Source organism: Vulpes vulpes, chromosome 3, assembly GCF_048418805.1.
Source record: "Vulpes vulpes isolate BD-2025 chromosome 3, VulVul3, whole genome shotgun sequence".
NCBI classification, from domain to species: Eukaryota; Metazoa; Chordata; class Mammalia; order Carnivora; family Canidae; genus Vulpes; species Vulpes vulpes.
This window is the reverse complement of record NC_132782.1, coordinates 57,047,144-57,064,359: the sequence shown is the minus strand read 5'-3', so window position 1 is coordinate 57,064,359 and position 17,216 is coordinate 57,047,144. Positions and strand designations below refer to the sequence as shown.

The 17,216-nt window shown below is 37.4% G+C and overlaps 1 protein-coding gene across 4 annotated transcripts in view; it reads right to left on the bottom strand.

The window, feature by feature from the left end:
• The window catches only part of MCF2L2 (MCF.2 cell line derived transforming sequence-like 2), a 236,435-nt gene that overhangs the window by 147,179 nt on the left and 72,040 nt on the right, over positions 1 to 17,216 (bottom strand). For 3 of the 4 annotated variants that reach the window (XM_026007235.2, XM_026007238.2, XM_026007236.2), the window contains 2 exons: positions 12,526 to 12,616; positions 9,690 to 9,809 (listed from right to left, as the gene is read on the bottom strand). In XM_026007235.2, coding sequence (XP_025863020.1) covers positions 9,690 to 9,809; positions 12,526 to 12,616 — 211 coding nt within the window. The remainder of the gene's footprint in view (positions 1 to 9,689; positions 9,810 to 12,525; positions 12,617 to 17,216) is intronic. The other variant, XM_026007237.2, reaches the window with a different exon arrangement.

The following is a 17,216-nucleotide window of genomic DNA, read 5'->3' as shown; positions in this document are numbered from 1 at the left end:
CAAGAAAAAGAAATAAGAGGTATCCAAATTGGTAAGGAAGAAGTACAACCGTCACTATCTGCAGATGCCATGATACTATATATAGAAAACCCTAAAGTCACCACCAAAAAACTACTAGAACTGATAAATGAATTCAATTAAAATCACAGGATACAAAATCAATACACAAAACCTGTTGCATTTCTACATGCTAATAGTGAAGTAGCAGAAAGAAAAATTAAGAAAACAATCACATTTACAACTGCACCAAAACAATAAAATACCTAAGAAAAAAACTTAACCAAGAAGGTGAAAGACCTATTCTCTGAAAACTATAAAACACTGATGAAAGAAAACGAAGAAGACACAAACAAATGGGAAGATATTCCATGCTCATGGATTGGAAGAACCAGTATTATTAAAATGTCCATACTACCCAAAGCAATCCACACTTTTAATGCAACCTCTATCAAAATACCAATAGCATTTTTCACAGAACTAGAACAAATAATCCTAAAATTTGTACAGTACCACAATATACCCCGAATAGTCAGAGCAATCTTGAGACAGAAGAACAAAGCCAGAGCGATCACAATCCCAGATTTCAAGATACAGTACAAGGCTTTAGTAATCAAAACAGTACCGTACTGCCACAAAAATGGACACACAGATCAACAGAACAGACAGTCCAGAAATAAATCCATGATTATATAGTCAGTCAATCCATGATAAACGGGGCAAGAATATACAATGGGGGGGAAGCCCCTCAACAAAGGGTGCTGAGAAAACTGGACAGCCACATGCAAAAGAATGAAGCTGGGCCACTTTCTTACACCATAACAAAAATAAATTCAAAATGGTTGAAAGACCTAAATGTGAGACCCAAACCCATAAAATTCCTAGAAGAAAACATAGGCAGTAATTTCTTTCACATCAGCCATAGAAACGTTTTTCTAGATATGTCTCCTGAGGCAAGGGAAACAAAAGCAAATTAAACTACTGGCACTACTCAAAGTAAAAAACTTTTGCACAGCAAAGGAAACTATCAACAAAACCAAAAGACTGTCTACTGAATGGGAGAAGATATTTGCAAATGATAGTGCCAGTAACGGGGTAATACCCAAAATATATAAAGAACTTAAGGAACTCAACACACACACACACACACACACACACACACACACACACAAAATCCCACAAATAATCCAATTAAAAAGAAGCAGAAGACATGAACAGACATTCCCCCAAACAGACATAGGAAAAGAGGCTCAACATTACTCATCATCAGGGAAATGCAAATCATAACCACAATGAGATATCACCTCACACCTGTCACAATGACAAACATCAAAAACACAAGAAATGACAAGTTTTGCTGAGGATGTGGAGAAAAAGGAACATTTGTGCACTGTTAGTGGGAATGCAAACTGGTGCAGCCACTGTGGAAAACAGTGTGGGGTTCCTCAAGGAATTAAAAATAGAATCACCATGATCTAGTAATTGATCCTAAACTCATATCCCCAACTACTTTCTTATCTATCACATACCAAGCCAACATTTCATCTGCACTATATCATGCCCAGATTACTAGAGAATGCCCCTATGACCCCAAACCCACTGGAAGTATTCAGACTAGCCAGTCCTAAACTATATACTGCCCTGCCTTACCTTCTCTGTGGAAACCCCAAAAAGAAACTAGCCTAGGATTTTCACTTCCTCCTGCTTCTGCCTCTTGGCCAAGACCTGGTGCTTCCCCTGTGGCCTTCCATGGCATGTAGTAACCCCCATCTCATTTCCTTCTCATTTCCTCATGTGAATAAATCAACTTTACCATACCATAGCCAACAATTATATTCTGAGAATAGCTACTGCTATAAATTAAGAATGCCATATTTTTTTCCTTTTCAGTATACAATTATATTCTCTTTTTTAAAGATTTTATTTATTTATTCACGATAGACAGAGAGAGAGAGAGAGAGAGAGAGAGAGAGAGAGAGGCAGAGACACAGGCAGAGGGAGAGGCAGGCTCCACGCAGGAAGCCCGACGCAGGACTCGATCCCGGGTCTCCAAGATCATGCCCTGGGCCGAAGGCAGGCACCGAACCGCTGCACCACCCAGGGATCCCCTACAATTATATTCTTACGTAGAGTTGCTTTAAGCTATTTCTTCAAGGAGATATATGATCTCCTAATTATGAAAGGAGTATTTCTTGTATTTTGTCACAAACTCCATTTTTAAAAACTGATTTGTAAATCTATAGCCTCTGGAAAGATTTTTGCAAGACTGTCTTAGCCACTTCACATAACATTTTGTGAGGTAAGTGCTAATAGAGCTGTTTCAGAATAGATAAATGCCAGCAATAGGTTCTCCAAAATTCACTGCTATATTAAAACACCCTTCTCCTTGAGTAAAGGTATGGTGAGGCTAAGTGACTTAACAATAATTACATACTTGAACCACCTCATTCTTAAGATTTCTAGGAAATGAACTCCTTTCACCCCTCAACCTGTGAAAATATAACTATCATCTAACTAGAAAAGAGTAGGGAGATGTAATAAGAGAGGCCAGTGAACTACCAAATAAAGTGCTAATATCACAACCATGTTTTAAAAATGAAGTAAGACCAATATCTCTGATGACCATGGATGCAAAAATTCTTAATGACATACTGGATACTCAGATTCAACAGTACTTTAAAAGGATTATTCACCACGACCAAGTAGGATTTATTCTTGGGCTGCAGTGGTGGTTCAACATCCACAAATCAATCAATATGATATACCACATTAATAAAAGAAAGGATAAGAATCATATGATCCTCTCAATAGATGCAGAAAAAGCATTTGACAAAATACAGCATCCTTTCTTGATAAAAATCCTTAAAAAGTAGGGACAGAGAGAACATACCTCAACATCATAAAGACCATATATGAAAGACCCATAGCTAATATCATCCCCAATGGGGAAAAACTGAGAGCCTTTCAACAAGACAGGGATGTCCACTCTCACCATTACTTTTAACACAGTTCTACAAGTCTTAGCCTCAACATTCAGATAACGAAAAGAAATAGAAGGCATTCAAATTGACAAGGAAGAAGCCAAACTTTCACTATTTGCAGATGACATGATACTCAATGTAGAAAACCCAAAAGACTACACCAAAAAAACTGCTAGAACTAATTCATGAATTCAGCAAACTTGCAGGATATAAAATCAATGTGCAGAAATCTGTTGTCTTTCTATACAGCAATAATGAAGTAGCAGAGAAAGAAATCAAGAAACCAACCCCCATTTACAATTGCACCAAAAACAATAAGATACCTAGGAATAAACCTAACCAAAGATGTGAAAGATCTGTACCCTGAAAAACTATAGAATACTTATTAAAGAAATTGAAGAGGACACAAAGAAATGGAAAAGCATGCCATGCTAATGGATTAGAAGAACAAACATCACTAAAACATCTATACTACCCAAAGCAATCTACATATTTAACATTTAAGGCAATCCCTATCAAAATAACACCAGCATTCTTCACAGAGTTAGAATAAACAATTCTAAAACTTGTATGGAACTACAAAAGACCCTGAATAACCAAAGCAATCCGAAAAAGAAAACCAAAACTGGAGGCATCACGATTCCAAATTTCAAGCTATATTACAAAGCTGTAGTCAACAAGACAGTATGGCACTGGCATAAAAGTAGACACACAGATCAATGAAACAGAATTGAGAATCCAGAATTGGACCCACAACTATATGGTCAACTAACCTTCGACAAAGCAGGAAAGAATATCCAATGGAAAAAACACAGTCTCTTCAACAAATGATGTTGGGAAAATTGGACAGCCACATGCAGAAGAATGAAACTGGACCACTTTCTTATATCATACACAACAATAAATTAAAAATAGATGAAAGACCTAAGTGTAAGACAGGAAACCATCAAAATCTTAGAGGAGAAGACAGGCAGAAACCTCTTTGACCTCAGCTGTAGCAACCTGTTACTAGACACATCGCCAGAGGTAAGGAAAACAAGGCAAAAGTGAACTATTAGGACTTAACAAGATAGAAGACTTCTGCACAGTGAAGGAAACAATCAACAAAACAAAAAGGCAGCCTGCAGAATGGGAAAAGATATCAGATAAAGGGTTAGTATGCAAAATCTGTAAAGAACCTATCAATTCGACACCCCCCAAAAAATAATAATCCAGTTAAGAAATGGGCAGAAGACATGAATAGACAGTTTTTCCAAAGAAGACATCCAGATGATTAAGACACACAAGATGATGTTCAACAGCACTTATCATCAGAGAAATACAAATCAAAACCATGATGAAATATCATATCACACCTGTGAGAATGGCTAAAATTAACAACACCAGAAACGAGGTGTTAGGATGAGGAGAAAGGGAGCCCTCTTACACTGTTGGTAGGAATGCAAACTGGTGCAGTGGCTCTGGAGAACAGTATGGAGGTTCCTCACAAAGCTAAAAATAGAACTACCCTACAACCCAGCAATTGCACTAGCAGGTATTTGCCAAAGGATACAAAAATACAGATGTGAAGTGGTACATGCATCCTGATATTTACAGCAGCATTATTATAGCCAAAGTATGGAGAGAGCCCAAATGTCCATCAATTGATGAATGGATAAAGAAGATGTGAGGGAGATATATATAGAAAAATACAGATATATAGATATATATACAGATATACATAGATTTTATACACACACACACACACACACACACAGTGGGATATTACTCAGCCAACAAAAAGAATAAAATCTTGCCTTTTGCAACAATGTGGATGGAGCTAGAGTGTATTATGCTAAGTGAAATAAGTCAGAGAAAGACAAATATCATATGCCCTCACTCATATGTGGAATTTAAGAAAGAAAACAGATGAGCATATGGGAAGGGGGGCTAAGGGAAAGGGAGAGAGGGAAACAAACCATAAGAGACTCTTAATGGGGATACCTGGGTAGCTCAGTTGGTTAAGTGTCTGCCTTTGGCTCAGGTCATGATCCCAGGGTCTTGGGATTGAGCTGGCATGGGGCTTCCTGCTCAGTGGGGATCCTTCTTCTCCCTCTCTCTCTCTGTCCCTCTCCCCCTACTCGTATTCTCACTTATCTGCTCTATCTCTCTCTCTCAAATAAATAACTTCTCTTTTGAAAGTTGATTTTAAGGCAGCCCAGTGGTTTAGCGCTGCCTTCAGCCAAGGGCCTGATCCTGGAGACCTGGGATCGAGTCCCACGTCGGGTTCCCTGCATGGAGCCTGCACCTCCCTCTGCCTGTGTCTCTGCCTCTCTCTCTCTCTCTCTCTCTCTATATATATATATATATATATATATATATATATATACATATATATCTCTGTCTGTCATGAATAAAGTATTTTTTTAAAGTTGATTTTAAGTTTAAAATTGAGAGTATGATGGGTAACGAATCAGCATACATTACTGCAAACAGAAGTAACTAAAGACATACTATGAAGATCAAGTAGATGGTCTTCTCTCTTTAGTATAGATGTACACATGAAAAGCAGCAGTGCATAAATCACATAAGTATCTGAATACATATTATCCTTGAAGAGGTATATTTTATACACAACCAGGGAAACACATACATGACATTTGATCAAATGCTTAGTTCTAACTCCAAACCTTTTTGAGTGACAAGAAACAATTTTATCTCTGAAGGGGAAGAAGCTTATGAGGATTACAATAAGTTCATTCATTTCTTGTAAGTCATCTCTTCCTCAATGTTGTTACTCAGTTCAGTAAAACAAAATAAGAAACTCATGGCTCACATTTCTCTTAAAAACTCAAATATTTTGAAATATGTATTTAAAATAGAATAGGAAATACATTTTTTGTCTGGTTAACACCTAAAGTATAGGGAAAAAGTATTTTAGGAAGTTTGACTATTAATATAAAATGAAACCAAAAGAGGGAAAATAAGACTAGAAAAAGAAATAGAAAAATCTCTTATCAGAGATAATCAGTTTTCATTAAGATGGATTAAATTTTCTCAGAGCAATTTCAATTAAAGCAAGGTTTTTTTGTTTTGGCCAGATAATATGTGTGTATGACAATAAATTCGAATAGAGTCTAGATAAATTGAAAACAGTCTTCCTCGCATCCCTACCCCCAGACCTCCAGTTCTACATCCAGAAGGCAACCACTTCAACCAGTTTCTAGATATCTTACATAATCTTCCCAAGGTGATCCATGCATATAGAGGCACATACATGCCACTCCTACTTTATTCAAATGGAAGTATACTATCCATACTACTTTCCCTTTGCTTTTATCCCCCCTTAAAAATACATCTTAGGTTACCTAAAAGTTTTTATTTTTTTTACCATCTACTATGTAACTTACTTTTTATTAAAAGTATCTTGCATTCCTGATGGATGCTTTCTGGAATTTGCCAGACATTTTAATGTTAAAGGTTAAATTCTTTTTTATATGCAAGTAGTGTGAAGTCTCCTACACAATGGATCACTGATGATGACCTAAAATTTAAAGTACCAGTGTGAACTCTATGATTTCTAGAATAAATAAATATATTTATATATAGAGAGACATACATATATGTCTAATGATAATAGACAAATAAATAAGGGAGAAGGGAAAGTTCTAGCTTACAGTAGAATACCAACTTCTGATTAGTATGTGTTCAAAGAGTATTATAGTTGTGACAGCATTATTTTGTAATCAATTTAATAAAGATCATTCCAGGCAAGAATTATCAATAGATATTAAATATAGAGAGGAATCTTTTGAGGAGCAGGATATTTGTATGGTCTTAAAGTGTTTCTCCAAAGATTCTGTATTAGTGGCAATGGAAATATAATACATTTAAGAAATTGGGCAACACCTTGACTAGGGGATCAAAATTAATGTTACCAGTGAGGGGACAGATCAACACTGTGTTCTCCACATGTGATACTCTGAGAAGGACATGACATCATTTAAGTAGTATTCCAGCTAGGAATGTATAACCTGAATTGAATACTGAGAAATCATCACATGACCCCCAAATGTGGCAAGTTTTTTTTTTAAGGGATTGTATTCTTCCAAAATGCTAATGTCATAGAAGACAAAGAAAGATTGTGAAAAAAGAAAGATTGTGGAAATTGGAAATGTTTCCAATTAAAGGAAACTGAAGAGACATGACAACCGTATGTAACATCTGATCCTAAACTAGATCCTGTATATACAAATACATTAAAAATGGTTACAAAGGGGATCCCTGGGTGGCACAGCGGTTTGGCGCTTGCCTTTGGCCCAGGGCGCGATCCTGGAGACCCGGGATCGAATCCCACATCAGGCTCCCGGTGCATGGAGCCTGCTTCTCCCTCTGCCTGTGTCTCTGCCTCTCTCTTTCTCTCTGTATGACTATCATAAATAAATAAAATTTAAAAAAAAAATGGTTACAAAGTATTTAACTGATTGCGTAAACCATTTTTTGGTACACATATTTACATATATGTATAACACACATATTTACATACATCTTAATATATAAATTTATACATACTATGAATAGAGAAATATACATATTTATATACGTATAATATTAGAGAGAAAGATGAATACATCTATAGAGAGAAGCAAATAATAAGTAAATAATAAAGCAAATGGGGATAAAATGTTAACAATAGGTGAATGAATCTGGGTAAAGGGCATAGAATGTTAGAATGTTCTTTGTACTAATCTTATTCTCAAAATTTTTCTGAGTTTGAGATTATTTCCAACTAAACAAAATATGTATTAGCAACTTTTCTGTTACTATAGATTCATCTTACCTATTTTTTCCTTTTTTTTCTTTTTCAGTTGAGATGTCATTTATATTAATAAAATGCACAAATTTTAAGGGTATATAGTTCAATTAGTTCTGACAACTGTATACACACACGTTACACCATCCAATCAAGATACACATCTCCCTAGAAAATTCCCTTGTGTCTCCTCCCAATCTCCACTCCCCCACCCCTAATAGCAGCCATCCCTGCAATTTTCTAGGTTAGTTTTGCCTCTTCGTATATAAAAAAGAATCACAGAACATATACTCTTTAGTGTCTAATTTCTTTCTTTCAAGAGAATATTCTAGAGATGAGTCCATGTTGTTATATATATCAGTATTTCACTCTTTTTTATTGCTTAATGTTATCCCATATGTGACTATGCCACAAATTCTGCATCCATTCACATGTTTTTTTTTAATTTTTATTTATTTATGATAGTCACACAGAGAGAGAGAGAGAGGCAGAGACACAGGCGAGGGAGAAGCAGGCTCCATGCACCGGGAGCCGGATGTGGGATTCAATCCCGGATCTCCAGGATCGTGCCCTGGGCCAAAGGCAGGCGCGAAACCACTGCGCCACCCAGGGATCCCCATTCACATGTTGATGGACATTCTTTTATACATCTCTTTTTGTGGACACATCTTTCCATTTCTCTTGGTTGGGTCATAGGTTAGGTGTATTTTTGTTATTTCAATTCAATTAGCCAACATACAGAACACCATTAATTTCAGATGTAGAGTTCAGTGATTCACCAGTCTTATATAACACCCAGTGCTCATTACATCATGTGCCCTCAATATCCATCACCCAGATACTCCATCTTCCCACCCACCTCCCCTCTAGCAGCCCTCAGTTTCTTTCCCATAGTTAAGAGTCTCTTATGCTTTGTCTCCCTCTCTGACTTCTTCCCATTCTGTGTTTTCCTCCCTCCCCCTATGATCCTCTGTCCTATTTCTTATATTAGGTTAGGTATATGTTAACTGCTACCTGTTTTCACTGTGGTTGTATCATGCCTTATCACTTTTTTGATGGTTACAAAGTATTTAACTGATTGCATAAACCATTTTTTATTAACTACTCCCTTGTTGTGGTCATTATGTTGTTTCTAATCATTTATTATTACAAACAATTTGGTAATTAATATCATTGTATATGCAGACTTCAGCACGTGTGAAACTATCTGTAGAATAACTTTTATAGAAAGGTCAATGAGTGTATATACTTTAATTTTTGATAAACACTACAAATTAGTCCTCCATATTGGTCATTAACAACTTCATTCCAATCAGCAAAGTATGAAAGTGCCTGCTTCCTCCATTTCTCTGCCAAAGTTGCCAGTAAAATATTTAATCTCGTCATTTTAGTTTGTCTTCCTTTTATGAATATCATATTGGTTTTATTTTTACTCTACAGTTGCCTATGTTTATGTCACTCCCATATTTTAGACTCTTTATTTGCTTTTACCCATACTATTATAATACCTCTCCCTCTTTCAATCACTTTCTACAGTCTTGGGTACCACCTTTAGATTACATAACTCTAATACCACTTTACCTAAGTCACTCCCCAACTGAAAAACCTTCAGGGGATCCCCACTGCCTACTGAATAAAATCTAGACCTCTTGTCCTCACATTGAAAACCTATTCCATGTTTTCTACCCTTTTTCTCTTCCAAACAATTCTCCTATATATATCTCAACAAGAACAGGGCTTCCCCATGAACCTTGCATAAAGTGTTTTCTCCTCTGTGTCCTTATACATGCTGTTCCCTCTACCTAGAATGCCCTCCTCTCTCTGTCTGTGGCATCCTACCTTCCTTAGAAACTCAGCTCAAATGCCATCTTCTCCACAGGCCCTGGCCAAATGCAGAAAAGATGAAAAGTCATGCTTACCGGCACTTTCATTTTAAATTCATCTCGATAATATTTAATGCCAATGTCAGTGAATGTCCTCTGGATAAAGCGAGATGGACGAAGGATGAATATGAGCTGCAAGTTTCCTGGAAATGCTACCTGGAAGGATTATGGAAAGTGTCAGGGCAAATGTCAAATCCATTGGTCTTTTCTTGCCCAAGATCACAGACAAGAAAGTTTAAGTAGACATCAGAGATGCCAAAGAATTAAAGTATATATCATAGGATTTCAGAGCTGAAAGAGATAGTGTTTGAATAATCCAAACCCTTCCTTAAAAATCATCACAAATGGGATGCCTGGGTGACTCAGTGGTTGAGCATCTGCCTTTGGCCCAGGGTGTGATCCCAGGGTCCTGGGATCGAGTCCCACATCAGGCTGCAGGGAGCCTGCTTCTCCCTCTGCCTATATCTCTGCCTCACTCTGTGTGTCTCTCATGAATAAATAAATAAAATATAAAACAATTATAACAAATCAAAAAGCAAAATATTCTCTTATTATAAAAGTATTTCATACTCCTTACAGAAAAAAATGGAAATTAATAAAAGTTTTCATTAGAAAAAAAGCCAGCAAAACCACCCATGATCTCATAGCTATTAATACTTCAATCTAATTACTTACAGGCAATTTTCTCTGCTGAAATATCTTTATCATGGTTAAACTCATACTGTAGAAATATTTTGTAACCTGCTTTTTCACTTAATATTATACTATGAGCTCTTATTTCTGTTATTAAAAATTCTTTGGAAATATTATTTTTTATGGGCACACAATTTACTTAACCAATCCCTTATTGCTAATGATTTAGGCATTTTCATATTTTTATACTTATATATAACACTGAAATGAACATCTTAATCCCCATTTTGGAACATTTTCTTTGGATAGTTTCCCAAAAGAATTACTGAGTCAAAGACTTAGTATTTTGATGGTTCCTGATGCATGTTATTGCCAAGTTGCTTTCAGGAAGCACTGCCTTCATCTTGAGGCAAGGTCCTGAGAAATGAGATAACTCAGATTCATATAACAACTTAACGGCATAACTGGGACTCCAAGTCTCTCATCGCTCATGGCTTTCTCTCCTTCTAGAGGTTGCCAAAAGCAACCTTCTGAGGTGCTTATTAAAAAGTAATCTGGTCTTTACCCTGGAATATCCTAATTCACTAGAACTGGGATAAAGTTCCCACATCTATTTTCGACAGGCACTTGAAGAGATTCTGACCGAAAGCCAGGTTTTGGGATCCCTGCACTACAGGGATTTTATGCATAAAGTGATAATGTAATTATTGAACAAATCAGGCTGAATTATTAGATTATTAAGTATTGTCAATGGGTCCTGGGAAGCCAGAACTCTCTTGAGGCCAGTCCTCTAAAATATTCATGGGCACTGTCGAGTGTCTAAAGTCTCAGGGCATCAACATTGTATTTACTCCAAAAATAAATCCTATAACCAAAACTAAACTAAAGGAACAAAACAATCCATACACAAAGGGGAGGGAGGCTTCCTTTCCCCCATCTTTAAATTGCAAGCTCCTAAACAGACGAAGCTTGCATTTTGTTGTGTCATGATTGGACAACAGGGCTGAGACACTATTTGTCTTTCTGGCTAGGGCTCTAGATCTGAGACACCATATATGTGCATGTTTGTATGTTTAAGTATCCCATCCCAGCCTCCACATGCTCATTATCACCCTACCATAACCCATCCTCTTCAGCCAGTCCCAGCTGCCCTACGGAGCCTGTGCTTTGGTGGAAAAACTGGCATGGCTTCCCTGAGATGTCTCTGCCTGCCCATGTGCTTGAGTTTCCTGGCCTGAGGTCCCTCAGAGAGAAAGGATACATCTACTTGCTGAAGGCAACAAAAAGGGATCAAAATCAGACTAATTAGATGGAAAAGGAAACTCACCCAAGGTTGTACAATCTCATACCAAAAACAAGCACATATCATATTTTGTCTGTTTTTTCCAGCGTCTCAATATGTGAAAAACTAATTTGATACTGAAATGAAGATTGGCTCACTTTGGGTGACCCTCCGAAGCAAACCCTAAGATAAGGATTTGGGTATAGACTTTATTGAGGAGGCAATGCCAGGAAACACAGAAAAGGAGTGGGGGAAAGTAAGAAAGTGATAGCTAGAAAGCCAATGTATCAAGAGGGGGCACTGCTGTGAGAAAGAAGGGCTGGGATCCTCTGAAATACTGTGTGTGGGGACGCCTGGGTGGCTCAGCAGCTGAGCGTATGCCTTCTGCTCAGGGCGTGATCCCAGGATTCGGGATCGAGTCCCACATCAGGCTCCTTGCCTGCTTCTCCCTCTGCCTGTTTCTCTGCCTCTCTCTCTCTCTCTCTCTCTTTCTCTTTCTGTCTCTCATGAATAAATAAATGAAATCTTTAAAAATAAAAAAATAAAGAGACTAAGATCTTCAAAATAATTCTTTTAAAAAAATGAACTACTGTGTGGTACATATCTCAGAATTGTCCCACTGAGGGATATGGAACTGGGGTATTCATCCACCAACTGCTATAACTCAATAGTTGGTCACTCCAAGGGCATTAACTTCCCAGCACTCACTACCTGCCCCTCTTTAGTGACCAGAGAGGTCAGTTAAGGTAGATTCAGGAAGCTTTTGACATGCTCAGGAATTGTCTGCAGTGCCATGCAGGTAGCAGAGGTGATATGGACATAACACAACAGCCTATGCTACAAAGACCTTCCCAAAATCTAGCATAAAATAATTTCCCTTTACCTGTGATTTTGATATGAAATAGTTGAACAATTTCAATTACTTTCTATAATAACAGCACAAAAATGAATATTTACAGCTATTCGTGTCAATGATGCTTTTATGGAGCTCCACTTGTCCCTTCGTCGGTCAATAACAATGATGAATCCAATGCTGGCAGCCTCCACACTGCAAAAAAAAGGTGGTTGGTATTAGAGACCAAGTGAGACACATGGGTTCTAGGTGGCTCCCTCACCAGTACATTCTACAGGCTCTGGTACTTCAGGCTCATGGGTAAACACACCACATGGCACAAGGGAAAAACTGGTCTGACTTCCCTGACAAAAGAGTCAACTTCCTCTCCTTATCTCAGCCTGGCAGCCTTAACAAAACAGAAATATTTGGTGTCTCACACCCTCTCAAGGGTTCTGTTTATGGCTGGCAAGTGTCTGAAATACCCAAGGAGTTCACATGTTCATACCGAAAGGAAAAGGCACATGTCAGTTAGGCATCACATGTCCCAGTGTATGCAAAGCTATCAATACGCTTCCATAGGAGTTAATCCTAGAAGTGTTCAAAAATAACACATGTCTATGGGAAAACAACCCCCTTCCAATGCCTGGTTATAAACAGCCATTAAATTATATGCACAAGAAGATATTATATTCATTAAGAATGAAAGCTGTTTGACCCCTTCCTAAGTCCCCACAAAATTCTTCTAAACTAAAACCCCCAAAATGAAAATATTTTTCTTCTTTCTCTTTTTGGGAGAAACTATGATATATAGGAAAAGCAAGGGCTTTGGACTCTAGTGACTCAATCATAGTGCTGCCACTTACTAGCACTGTGGCACTGGGGAAAACACCTATCCTCCCTAAAGCCCAGTTTCCTTATCCATAAAATGAAAACAATACTACCAATAATGAAGTTGTTAAAAGCATGAATTCTGAACCCCAGTTGCCTAGGTTTTAAGCATGAATTCCACCATTTATATACTGTGTATGGGGGTGGGAGGTAAAGTTACTTAAGCTCTATAGTTTCTAAGATTCCCAATTTGTAAAGTAAGAACAAAAATAGTACCTATGTATATGGTTGATGTGAGGATTAAATGAGTATGTATAACATAAATATATAAAAGGCTCAAAACAATGCCTGGCACTTGGTGCATATACACTGTACCTATATTAATATTATGATTATTTCATATGTGTTTCTCATGGCAATAAAAAGAAATCAAATACATGAAAAGTAGATGGCCTTTAGTAAACCCTTAATAACTCTCTAATTTTGGGTAAAAGAAGAACTTTATCCTAATAAGTGCCTTATATGGATAAGGTGAAAGATCTAAGCAAACACTAATAGCTGATCTGAAGCAGGCACTATTGGGCCAAGCCATTATCACAATTCCACAATGATCCAGGTTCTTCTACTGGGAACATTTCCCAGGCCACAGTATAAGGAGCAGTGGTCTCACTGGATAAAAGAAGCAGAGCCTGGGGATTATAGAAGCAAAAGTCACCAGAAGTTGAGGAGAGTAACTGTGAAGAAGGAACAGAGAGGGAACGCCAGAGAGGGAACTCCAGAAATCTTCATGGAAATTCTCCTTTAATGCTTGGCCAATGCCCAGGCTGCAATATTTCAGGCAAGAGTCCAGGAGGCTGACAGAGAACAGCAACTACACATATGAAAACTGATAAAAAGTTATAAAGTTTGCATAGTTCTAGGGAAAGAAAGGCAGTTGGCATTGGGCCCACCCAGAATAGACAGACTTTGATAAGCACCCTAGGCCTTCAGGTGAAATTCTAGAAAAGCTTTACTCTAGGATAAATGAAACATCATAGGAATTACCACAGGATTAAGGCTATACTCTAGGAATAAAGACCAAGCAGAAATGGACTTGCCCTAAGAAAACCCAAAAGCAAGCCTCAAAAAGATCAAAGTGATCTACCAGTAATTTAATTTGCTACCAGACCAAAACTCAATACTCTTTGTAAGTAGATAAGCCTTTACAACATATCATCTACAATATCCAACATAAAATCAAAAATTAATAGAAATGCAAAAAAGCAAGGGGTGCCTGGGTGGCTCAGTAAATTAAGCATTTGCCTTTGACTCAGGTCATGGTTCCAGGGTCCTGGGATAGAGTTTCACCTTGGGCTCCCTGCTCAGTGAGGAGCCTGCTTCTCCTTCTCCCTGCCTCCTACTTGTGCTCTCTCTCACTCTCACTCTCAAATAAATAAAATATTCCTTTAAAAAAGGAAATAAAAGAAATGCAAAAAAGAAAACAATAATTAAGAGATAAAATAGTCAATAACACTAGACTCAAAGATATTCCTGGTTTCGGCAGATAAAACTTTAAAATAATTATGATGAGGGATCCCTGGGTGGTGCAGCGGTTTGGCGCCTGCCTTTGGCCCAGGGCACGATCCTGGAGACCCGGGATCGAATCCCACGTCGGGCTCCCGGTGCATGGAGCCTGCTTCTCCCTCTGCCTGTGTCTCTGCCTCTCTCTCTATCTCTCTGTGACTATCATAAATAAATAAAAATTTAAAAAAATTTTTTAAAAATAATTATGATGAAAAAAAATAAAATAAAATAATTATGATCGGTATGTTAAAAGAAAAAGAGGAAAGGGTAGACAAAATGGATTAAAAGACACATTATTTTATCAGAGAATTAGAAACTACAATAAAGAATCAAGTGAACCTCCTAGAATTATAAAACACCAATATCTGAAATTAAGAACTCAGTGGATTTAATAGCAGACTGAACACAGCAGAAGACAAGATAGGTGAAACTGAAAACATATGAGTTGAAAAGATTCAAACTGAAAAACATAAAGGTCAGAAAGGGAAAGGACAGAATGTTAAAAAGATATGGTACATGAACAGAGTTCCAGAAGGAGAAATGAGAGAGTATGTTACAGAAACAATATTTTTAAAAATAACAATGAAGAATTTTCCATATCTGATCAAAGACATCAAATCACAGATTCAAGCAGCTCTTCTAATACCAAGCAGGATAAATAACAAAGAAAACTTCAACCAGGCATACCAGAGGCAAGTGGCTGAAAATTAAAGATAAGGAGAAACCTCTAAAAGCAAGCAGTGAAAAAAAGACACATCCAAAAAATTAACATTAAAACAATTTTTTTCACTGACTTTTAAAGAAATTTTTTTATTTAAATTTGATTTGCCAACATATAGTATAACACCTAATGCTCATCCCATTAAGTGCCCTCCTGAGTGTTTACCACTCAGTCAGCCCATCCCCCTACCCTTCACTGACTTTTCAACAGAAACTATGGAAGGTACAATCCAATGGAATGTTATCTTTTAGGTAGTAACCCGAAAAAACGACCCATTTAGTATTCTATACCAATTAAAAATTCATTTTTAAAAATGAAGGTGAAATAAGGATGTTTCCAGACACTTAAGTTGAGAGAACTTATTGCCAGTAGGCATTCACTTCAAGAAATATTAAAGGTTCTCTAGGCTGAATAAAGTTGGAAGCATGAAAGAAAGAAAAATAAATAGCCTGAAAGGAAGATTTGGCTGCTGATTAGGAAGACTTCTTATATTAAAAACAAAAACAAAAACGAAAACAAAAACTACTAAAAAGTAGTCAAAGTCAGTAAGAGAAAAACAAATACCACTTGATTGCACTCATATGTAGAATTTAAGAAACAAAACAAGTGAATTAAGGGGAAAAGGAAGAGAGAGAAACCAGGAAACAGACTCTTAACCACAGAGAACAAACTGATGGTTACCAGAGGGAGGGAGAGGAAGGAAATAGGTGATGGGGATTAAGGAGTGCACTTGTGATGAGCACCAGGGGAGGTATGTAAGTGATGAATCACTGTACTATACACCTGAAACTAATATTATACAGTATGTTAACTAACTGAAATTTGAATAAAAACATTTTTTAAAACCTTAATGGGGGATCCCTGGGTGGCTCAGCGGTTTAGCGCCTGCCTTTGGCCCAGGGCATGATCCTGGGGTCCCGGGATCAAGTCCCGCATCAGGCTTCATGCATGAAGCCTGCTTCTCCCTCTGCCTCTCTCTCTCTCTCTCTGGGTCTCTCATGAATAAATAAATTAAATATTTTTAAAAATAAATAAATAAAAATAAAAACCTTAACGGAAGCTGGCTGGGCAGAGGTCAGGAGCTGCACAATGAATGCTGAAGAGTTTAGTTTTCTTGGGATCCCTGGGTGGCGCAGCGGTTTAGCGCCTGCCTTTGGCCCAGGGCGCGATCCTGGAGACCCGGGATCGAATCCCATGTCGGGCTCCTGCTGCATGGAGCCTGTTTCTCCCTCTGCCTGTGTCTCTGTCTCTCTCTCTCTCACTGTGTGCCTATCATAAATAAAAAAAATAATAATAAAAAATAAAAAAAAATTAAAAAAAAAAAAAGAGTTTAGTTTTCTTTATTGCCCAACATTGATTGTAACATTGAGGTTTATTGACATCTAATAGGATGCAGTATGAAATTAAGGTGTCCATAAAGCAGTTGATGCAACAGCAACAACAAATTGATTAAATTAAAAACTCATGTTTGTCCTTAAAGACATCAGAGAACTCTGAAGATAAAGAAAGCTAAATAAACAAATTCCAGAGAGAGTTAAGACCTTCCATAGTGAGCAAATACTAGAAGAGGCTTTCATTTGAAGTGGTGGTTTTCATTCTTGTAATAGACTAACAAATGTCCCTGAAAGGAAATGATCCCCCACAGTAACCTGAATCTGCAAAAGCAATGAAGAGTGCTGTGAACATTACATGTGTGGGTAA